The sequence below is a fragment of the Arthrobotrys flagrans genome (assembly GCF_004000055.1).
Source record: "Arthrobotrys flagrans strain CBS H-5679 chromosome Unknown unitig_8, whole genome shotgun sequence".
Classification (NCBI taxonomy): Eukaryota; Fungi; Ascomycota; class Orbiliomycetes; order Orbiliales; family Orbiliaceae; genus Arthrobotrys; species Arthrobotrys flagrans.
The window spans coordinates 67239-77640 of record NW_027137553.1 but is presented as its reverse complement, the minus strand read 5'-3'; the positions used below and the strand labels follow the sequence as shown (position 1 = coordinate 77640).

General features: G+C 46.8%; 2 protein-coding genes across 2 annotated transcripts; both read right to left on the bottom strand.

Annotated features, from left to right (window-relative positions):
• Positions 1–505: 505 nt before the first annotated feature.
• Positions 506–2440, bottom strand: DFL_006531 (uncharacterized protein; the record flags this gene model as incomplete). Its single annotated transcript, XM_067635976.1, has 5 exons — positions 506–1351; positions 1411–1844; positions 2042–2113; positions 2183–2262; positions 2322–2440. The coding sequence occupies 5 exons, from the start codon at positions 2438–2440 to the stop codon at positions 506–508; spliced, it is 1551 nt and encodes a 516-aa protein (XP_067487639.1).
• A 700-nt stretch (positions 2441–3140) lies between these two features.
• On the bottom strand, positions 3141–3985 carry DFL_006530 (uncharacterized protein; the record flags this gene model as incomplete). The annotated part of the gene is made up of 3 exons (XM_067635975.1): positions 3141–3703; positions 3768–3879; positions 3941–3985. 3 exons carry the CDS (start codon positions 3983–3985, stop codon positions 3141–3143), a joined length of 720 nt encoding a protein of 239 aa, XP_067487638.1.
• Positions 3986–10402: the final 6417 nt, after the last annotated feature.

Below are 10402 nucleotides of genomic sequence, written 5' to 3'. Positions count from 1 at the left end.
AACTATTTCTGCTTCTACTCCCCAATTGCCTGAAAGCACTGCGGCCTCGACTTCGAGACAGCAGAGCGATGGCGATCGTGTATATACGATAGTGGATCTGAGAGCAGGCCCCACCACATCGTCGCTCTCGCCAGCACCGGTTGGGTCGCTGGTTGCTTCAGGATCAAAAGGAGAAAGTGGATTGAGCCAATCAGATCAGTTTGGCAATAAGTTCAGAATTTAGGACGCGAAGGGTGAGATAAAGCCCGAGACCGCAGGGAATGGGGATCAGAATTAGTGAACATGTTACACTGTAGAGACGGGCAACCCGCAGTGTTGAAACTACTATAGCATCCTAGTTACAAGATATGGCGTGTATAATTTACAAGATTATTAATTCATATTATTATATACATATGTAGTCTGGTCCGCGTTGCATCTAGCTCAATATCAAATTCGTTTTGTGTAAGAGTCAATGCCCTATTGACGGAGCGCAAACATTGCTATTCGTATGATGCCATGGTTTCTAAGCAGCGCACTTGCCACTCTTGCATGCGAGGTCGTCAGAGCAATCATCATCGGATTTACAGCTAGCGCCAGCGCAATGACCAGCCCAAGAGCAAGTGGCCGGGGGAGTACTTCCACCGCAGACGCCGCTCTTACACTCAAGGCTGCCATCGCAATCATCGTTGGTTTTGCATGTCGCGCCCGCGCAGTGACCGACCCATGAGCAGGTCGCTGGTGGAGTTGTTCCTCCGCTCGATCCACCACACGCTCCACCTTTGCACTCCAGATCGCCATCGCAATCATCGTTGGTTTTGCATGTCGCGCCCGCGCAGTGACCGACCCATGAGCAGGTCGCCGGTGGAGTTGTTCCTCCGCTCGATCCACCACATACTCCACTCTTGCACTCCAGATCGCCATCACAATCGTCGCTAGTCTTGCAAGTTGCGCCGGCGCAATGACCAACCCAGGTACAGGTGCCAGTTCCAGGATTTCCAGGATTCGAAGGGACGGTGCTGCCGAATTTATTTGTGAGGATGCTGTCGCCGAAGGTCTTGAGGCTGTTCTGGAATTCTGAGGCAGACTTTGTCTTCCAGTTGGCGTTGCTGGGGCCGACGACGGCATCGGAACCGGTGAAGGCGAGGTAGAGGACGTCGTGGGCTGTGTGGCCTTTGTTTCCATTTAAGCCTTCGTTAGGGAAGCACAGCTGTGCTAACGAGATAGATGCTTCGCCAGTGAAGTTATTGTCGTCACAGCCGTTGGTGTCGCCCCAGACTGAGTAAAAGAGTTGGTTGTTGCAAACTACGGCCACTAGGGCAAGGGGGCTGATGAGGCCCTCGAGGTTCAAGTTACATGTTCCGAGAACAGACTATTCAATAGCAGTCAGTACGAGGACGCACAGTTGTCCAATGGGCACCGATAACTTACAAATTGGTGGACACTAGCGTCCAGAGTCTTGATTCCATATTTTTTGCTGGCTAGGATATCGTCGAACGACGTTCCGGCTTGCCAGTCGCCGCTAAGACCGCCACAATTCGAAGCACCATCACAGTCGACGTCCATGTCTCCGAGGGAGTTCTTCCCTGTGAGGTAGACGACATTCGCGGTATCGGTGCAGAAGCCGAAACCGGAGTGGCCTTGGCCGTCATTGAGGTTGCTCTTGCCGCCGGCGTAAGACTTGCAACCTCCGTTTTTTACATTGTTGTAAAATGTTTGGAGATTGGATGGCACCGTCCAAGCCGATGCGGTCACGGCCAGGAGCGTGGCGAGGGCAGCGGATTTGATAACCATCTTTATAAATGCGGGTGAGTGTGAGATGAGATTCGGTCGTATGAGTTTGGATGTGGTTATCGAGGGAGATACTGATCGATAGAAGGTTAATTTTGAACCTTATATACATGTATATAACGGCGCTTGCATTTCTGAAGCTTTCTTTTGTCGCAATTTGACCTGGACGATGGAACCTAGACATGGTTACACCATATTCGTCCCCCTTGCTGAGTTCTCCGACGGATGGCTGAATCTACATCACGGAACTTTCGTGTGATGGCCTGCTTACCTGACCACATTCCTTGTCGCGATGAACGTGCCGAAACTGGGGACTTGACCGGGGGCGGAGAAATCAGGATACCTGCAGAAGAAGTTAGCCGAAGAGCTTTCAAAAACTTGAAGTCGTAGAAACCGGTGATATCTAGCTAACGCAGGAGGCTAATAATTCGGGATGCAACATGGACAGGGCTGTCGGGCGCATGCGAGAACATAAGCTTATGTAAAGGGAGTCTAAAAATGGTAAGTCTACACCATCAAGCTAACCAAAGGGCAACGTCAGGCGAGATTACGCTTCACATGGAGAAATGGATGCATGTACCGTAGTTCCTGAACGGAGTCGCCTGTGATCAGGCCGGAGCCTCAACAGTCCGTATCGGAAGGTGGTATTGAAAAATCCTACCTCTCCCATGGGACAAATGCAGTTTCTTAATATAAAACGTAATATCTGCACGGTAATCAACCAGGTATTGGCAACATCCGGGGAACGTGAGGGTGCGGACAAAGTCCCCGCAAAGACTGCACGACGAAATCCCGCAGAGATGCATATGCTAAGCCGGGTCGCCCTGGAGCCTAGAAAGCTTAAAATCTTAACCGGTAAAATATTGCCCGGAAGGGCATGTGGTAGCCGTCCAAAAGATGCTGAAGATCGAAGCCTAAGCTATCTGGACCTAGGCATGTCTCAATACGAAACCGAGGGTCCCAAGTCGTTGGGTGAGCACAGAGCCGGGTATTTAGTAAGGGAAACACCCGCCCTGTTGTCTTGAACGATCAAGATGTCGCTGAAACAACGATAAGGAAATGTGTTGTCAGGTTGTCTGGCACTGGGCGACTACACGGTCCTATTCGTTCTCGTTCGTCCGATATAATAGCTTTCGTAGAGATGTTCCTCATATGATATCTCGTTAGCTGCGTTGGATTTTCAATCGATTCTACTGAGTATGCGTCGGCGATATCAGATGATGCGATTTGGGACGCGAGATGGTCTCGACTATAATAAAGGGATTCGAAAGAAATTAAGGACTGGATTCTAATGCAATGCATGCGTACAGACAGCAACGCTAAATACGACCACAATAAACGCAACAATGACCAAAGAGGTCAGTACAGGGCTAAGTGATAACTTTGATAGACAAATTCGGCCTCTCCTTTCGCGTTAGCATGCCGCCTTCGATGGAATAACTGATGACGGGCGCTTCTTCAAAATCGTTGGTTCTCGGACTTGGGGTCGGACTATGGTCCGGTCCCTCAGGGAAGTTGGGTTCGTTCTTCTTCCTTCGCCAACGCAAAAACAACCAACACGCGAGTATCGAGATGGCAACAACGACGATTCCGGCTACAATGCCGGCTATGGCGCCAGTGGGTAGGCTAGAAGAGGATTTTGAGGCCTGCGATTCGAAGGACACGCTTGCCGACAGGGTGGTTGATTCTGCGAACGTTGTTGTCGTAGCCGCGTTGTTGATAATTGTGACGGTGGCGGGAGGTACCGGATCTGGTGAAGATACTGGGGTTGTAGATACGACCGAGGTGGACGAGGATGTTGCTTCGACCGATGCGCTTTTCACAGATGTGGTTTTCGAAGGAGTGTTTCCATCTGAAGCCCCCCACATGTATGGACCCCAGACATCAGGATATCCAACCGCGTCGCAATATTCCGCTACAGACTTTTGAAGCGCTTAAACACGATACAATTGTTTAGATATACACTCCAAACGAAAACATCACCAGGAAAAACTTACCGATGCGGTCTTTGTCGCTGCAGGTACTGAGAAGGCATTGTGCGGTCGCTGGCCAAATATTTGTAAAGGTGAATCGTTCGCAAAATCCGTCATATGCGGTTATGCAAGTGTCCTGAAGGAGAATGTCAGCATGCATGAAACCCACATCGCCACTGTCGCTACCGGGAGCATACCGCGCAGGGCCATTTTGTGAGAAGTGGTAGCGCAGGAGTCGACATAGCCCTAACGGAGAATTCGCGAAACTAGAATAACCGTATATAGTTGGTCGGGAGCGAAAAGTATAGCGAAGTTCTAGAAGGTGATCATACTGTCGAATAGGGAGGAGGAGGAGTTGAATTGGAGGAAAAGGAGAAAAGATGCAGTATATTTCCCGCCCGTGTTAGCGAAATTATCGAGTCTCGGCAAATCTCGTGGCTGAAAGGATCATAAAAAGGGGACCGGCAAAATTGCCTATGACGATCACCGGTGGGCAATTGAACATATATACACAGTAGTAATATGGTAAAATAAAGGCGCGACATTGATCGCGCAGCGGTCCTAGACCCTTTTGGAACCGTGTGTCTGTGTATCTAAGCCGTCGAGATTCGGATGTCTTAATGTTTAACCACAGGGCTGCAGGGTGCCCCAACGCGCGAACCGGAAGAAATACAACATCTCCCTCAAACATCAATCACACCTGTTTGCCGTCGGGCCCGTCTTAACTCCTAGTTCTGCGCATATAACGGCCTTGGTACTACAGTCTATAGGTTGCGAGAATCAGGCACTGGCTCCAGCTTCTGCAGCAAAGCGAATTATGGTCTTAACACAAAAACCAACATTTGCTCTGTTAGAGATTGACATGGGGCAATTTTAGAATCCCAAAACAGCTTAGCAGCCTGCTAATTTAATTTCTCAACTCTAGCGTTCAGAGCTCTCAATGTAGGAAATCAAACTTTATCTTTCCATCTATGCAATATCACCGCACCAAAACCATTTATAGATTACACTTCAATGCCACTAAAAAGCCGTACTGCATCGTTTGGCGTCGACAGCCAGTGGTAGCTTGGTGCAGCAGCTGCCGAGTGTGTTGCTCACCATTCACAACGGTTTCTGACAAAGAATAGCGACCCCTGGGGGCCAGATATCGGTTCAGAGTTGAGACTGGCGTCTCTTGAGTTGCTAACAGTTATGCCGCCGTCGTCCAGTGTCCCTGGTGTAGACATCAACCTTGGCCCCTCTCCACATCCGAATCAACTTGATCAACATTTCATCCGTTTCCTCGTCGAGCCATCCTTCGTCGGGGTTGAGGATCCTAGCGCTTCGGCAGCGTGGAGAATCATGGCGGTGGGACTACCGTGCCAGATTTTTGGAGGTTTGAACAAACCGGTCTGCCCTTCCCTCTTGTCCTGCCAAGCACATCACCGGCTGGCGCTGCTCTCCGCCTTCCTCTCCCTTCTTTCAGCAGCTGTTCTCGAGCACTGAAATCCCGCTTTTCAAACTCGAGGAACCAATCCAGGTCCGTGGGAAGCATTATCACATATGGTTGCCGTCTGTCGAAGGCATTGTGACATACAGGGCAAAGCGGTGTTGCATTGTCCATGTCATGGAGGTCGTTGAACTGCACATGACCTTTAGAAACCGACATGTTGAACCACCAGAACACACAGGATCAGCTGTCAAGTCGTATATCATATTCAGAGCGTCATAAAAACCCTGTTGTCGTGAACGAGTGGAGGCAACAGCTACCAACTCTGCCTTAGCGATAACGTGTGCAGCATCGACGTCCCTATTATCCTACTCGCAGATCCAGCAAGCCCCGCCGTACCGCCTCTTGACCCGATTCTTAACGGTTCGGGGAAACTCAATCTTTTCGGAAATGGCTCCGTTACTGTTCCGGTAGGTTGCCTCCGATATGTCTGCCTTTGTTCCCGTCGACCTTGTGCTGGCGGATGAATGTCGACTGCTCGATCGACCGCTCTTGTTGGAACTCGCCCGGTTTGATAACTGAAGCCGGGAGCTCGGCGCTGATACCTCTTCAACCTCCGATATCAATGCGAAGGTAATATGCAAATGTCTTAAGGTAGAAAAGGAATACTAGTGTGTATATAGATTAATACTTAAATTGTTGCTTGGTTTTTAAATATATGACAGCGAATATAGCGATTTAAATAAATAATTGATAAAGAAAATAATAAAGTGAACTGGATAGGAGTTAAATCTGAACTGAATATTCGGATATACAGAGTGTTGAACTGGACAGGAGTTAAGACTATATAAAGTATTAAACTAGATAGAAGTTAAGTCTGAACTGGATATCCGAATATACAGAGTGTTGAACTGGACAAGATTTATTTCTGTATAAGTCAGGAAGTCTGTGTAGGGTAAGGGCCTAAACAGGCCCTATGCCGCATAGACCAAAATAATAGTTGTAATCTTGGTCTGCGAGTTTCAAGGTCTGATTCTGAATACTTTCTTATTCTGGGTCTGCGATTTGTGTTGTGTCGTGTGGTTTTTCTTCCAACTATAGTATTGCCTGGATGCTTCCTATGGTCATTCTGAGGGCTCCTCCGGCCGCCTGGATTTCTGCTTGGAGTTCATTATGCTGCGATTGCTTTGTTACATTAATAATAAATCTGATATTAAAGAAAAGGAATATTATTTTAAAGTTTAAATAAGGGATTTATATAAGCCTATATTAGTTTTATTAAAATACTAAGTAATTTTATTAGAATAGAGCGCGATAAATTAAAATGGACCGCGATAAAGCGCGATAAAGCGCGATGAAAAAATATTTTATTAAATAAAAGGGCTTCCATCCGATAGAATTAAGGAAATGTGTTTTTTTTCCTGATGCATAATGCTCCCCATAAATTGTTCGGCTAGCTTGCACTAAACCGGGCTACCACTTCAGGCCGCTTAGATATCGACGACGCTTTTTGGAAACTAGCTAATTATACGAAGGCTTGCCGAAAAAGTAACAATTGTGTTGCTGGGGAGTCTTAGCAGCCCTGGGGTATGAAAACTAGCGCTACTGGAGCTAAACTAAACTATACTACCCACCATACAACCGCCCAAACTACTACCCCTACTACCGGTCCTACGACTACTGGCCGACGAAGTACCACTTCATGCGAACGAATCCGGGTATTGACGTTGGGTGGGAGCAAAGGCAAGCAATTGGATTTTGCTGCTAAGCTTAGCACCACCTGAAGCTCTATTATCAAGTATCTATGTAAGGCGAGAAAACGGAGCAGCAACCTAGTGATTATACTCTGTTAACTACAAAACGTGTTATTAATAAGCAGCAGCCGTATAGAAGGCCTAAGAAAATCACTGGAAAAGTTGTGCAATAGATTGTGGGCGTAACAACTAAGGATACAAGGTATTGTTTTGGAATCCCGGGCCTTCTCTTCTACGAACCCTCAGTCTTCTCTCCCAACCCACCTGGGAGACTACCCCGGGTAGTGGTGATAGCGATATCGACCACACTCCAAATTTATAATGCCCGACTGCAAGGAGGTATTTAACTTCTCTCCGTGAGAATTTGTTAAGCGGTTTTTGCTTTTTGATATGCATTTTAATCAACTGTCTTTGTATTGTACAACAGCAATATAACACCCATTTTTAGTTATAGTGGTAGTCTCGTAATATACAAGCAATACCACTGTACTATTGGAAACACAAATTGCAATACCCGCCCAGCACAAAAAAGCAAACATATCAACAGCAATACATTAGTTATTAGTTACCTATCCAAAAGGTCTAGTATCTTAGCCGAAAAGCTCAGAGACTGCTACAAGTTGGCTTGCGATCCAAGACACTAACCTTTCTGTAACGACAACCTCCTAATCAGGCTAGCTTGGCGGAGATGAGCTAACACGCGAATGGATGCGACACAACAACTCTTGCTGGCAGTCGCTCGCTCACACGGTCGCTGGCAGACACTCAAGTTTATCTGCAACCTTCACCAAGCTAATATAACAATCATAATCACTTCTTCTCTCTTTTCTTTACTTATAAAAATATTTTACTATGAACGACTAATACGACAATTTTTTTTTCTATATTTTAATCAATATATTATAGTAATCCCGAGATTTTCTCCATTCAATAGGGCCACCCAAACCTTCGGTAATTTTTGTGGTCGTACGAGGTGTTGAACCCAACCAAACAATTTCTCTATTCCCGGCTGGCGCCGGGTCCTGTTATTACACCAGCGTGTCTTCCGGGACGATAGCTTGAGTGTACCTTCGGGTCGTCAGAACATAAGCATCCAATCAAATATTGTAGAATTTTAGATAAGTCATTTACATTCAACGTATATTCTGCTTCTTTCCTCTCTCTTTGCACCCAGTACTACCGCGCAGGCCCCAAGCTGACAGTTCCCAACAGGGCCGAAGACAAAGGGGAGAAAAGTCTTATAACTGCTACGTAAATGTGATTCAGTACTTCCGGCTTTTTGTCTCTAATAGCGTTAATTCGAAATATAAGGTTGTAAATTTTTAACAGATAAACAGATCTAGAGCCCGGAAGTAAGCACTTTCTGTTGATATATAGTAATTCACAGCTTCTTGGTAAATTCTCCGTCAGCTCTTCGTATTTGGTCCAGGCGAGACTTTTCTTCATTCGAATGGTATGCGCAAGAGAGGGCGAACACTTGGACACTGGTGTCGATGCATAGGCGCGCCCCCCCGGGGGGGCAAGAAGGCAGGGAGGTATGTACTGAAGTTACTGGTGGGCGGCGATACTACAACATAATTTCAGCAGCAGTGGCAGGAAGGCAGAGCGACAATAATGGCGCTCTACTCGCCCATATATTTAAGATTATACATTCCGAGATATTTTCTGTATATCCACCGCAAAGAATATTACACCTTGATTTTGTTTTGGCCGCATTCTAAATCTAATCCATTATATATTACTATGAAGATTTAAAAAGCTTCAGAATATCGATGGGTAATAGGGATTGCTATCCAAGAAGCTGGAAACTTCTTTGTCCGAAGTTTCTTTTTTCTAGAAACGAAGACAGTGGGGGTTTTGCTAATCGAGGCCGCGTATCGTAGAGGTGGTGTTGCCCGGTAAATACTAATGGCAACTTTTCAGAAATACGGGCGTTTTCTAACTTGGGCATATTAAAGCTAGAGCGACAATAGCGAGGTTTCCGATGTACCATAATCAACTTCCGATATAATTTTCTTCGCACGTCACACTAAAACCTCGCATAGTTATCACAACCTCAGCACGCACAGGGATTGACCACTCGCATGGCGCAGAATATCTACGCTATGTGTCTATCATAGCTGGATGTTAAATCTGAGCTCCCATTCACAACCCACCGACTTCTCGTGGCTGGCGCCTACGATGCGAACACGTGCTTAAACCGCTAGCGCTAGTAAATACCGATTTCCGATTATCGGGGTTAGTATCTCAGTAAGTATAGAGTCGCCGGGTGTATGACACGGCTATTCAAAGGGTCCCCAAATCTGGGTATCGTATACTACCAACCCCGCCTCATTCTTCCACGTGCGATCGAGGTCATAGACATTGAACATGAAGCACATAGAACGTACATAATCCTGAGTGCCGCCCGATATCAATTTGGAGTTATTACCGAAATCATTCATTTATACATTACAAACCACCGATGCTTTTTATTTGAGTTTACACCCCACCATTAAACATGTATCACGGTGGTACTATTAACCTCTTAATGCATCAGCTAAACATAGATGCTAGACTCAACACCCGCTCCCTAGCAGAAATAAATAACAGCATGCCAGCCAAACAGCTGACATGCGTCCTTTCTTCCTGCAATAATTGTAACAAACTAAGCTATGCGCGTAGGTATGACGTGCGATGTGTGGTGTAAGGTGGCGTTCGGAAGAGAAAGCGGAGCACCCAGCGGTCTACAGGCCTGGGCTACTGCACACGATATTCCTGGAAAACAAGGGGAAAAATGCTGATAACATAGGCGAGTAGGTAGGACGGGGGGAGAAAAAGAAAAAGGACACCTATACCACATATGGCGGTCATCACAGCTGTAGTTATTGAAGCAGAAGTGGAAGAGTAAGCTTATCTTCAAGCCTATTTTGAGTATCAACATGCAGGAAAAGGAACAATATAACAAATGAACACACTCTTATGTAGTGTCAATATTCAACGCCTGTGTGGTTTCGAGGGCGGGACTAGCCCTATGGGTCAAAGCATGGCGAGCGTTGTAGGGTGGACCGTAGGTTTTTAGATGTAGAATAGAACAAGGGTTTATCTGTCACGACCGCGGCACCGCGGCTTTATACCTCCAGTCGCCTACCCTCACAAAATGAGCAGTGTCGTAGCTCGGGAGGTTGGAGCTAGCGTCGGAGTTGGGGCTTCGAAAAGACATTCACCCTTTGATCAGAAGGGTGAATACTGGCGCGGCGCTGACGCAAGCAACACACCTCTTATCTCCGACTTCCCCAATTGTTTGTCCTTGTTTGTCCCGCGCCGCGATTCCTGCAACAACAGCTGTCCTGCAGCAACAGTTAGGATCTCGGGAGCGGGGTTGCTTCTAATAAATTTGGAAAGCCCTACTGCTGCGTCGCAAGAATTGGACTCTTTGCTACTCTTCCCGCTAACATACTCAACTATAGAGACAGGTTGTCCATTCCATTGAAACG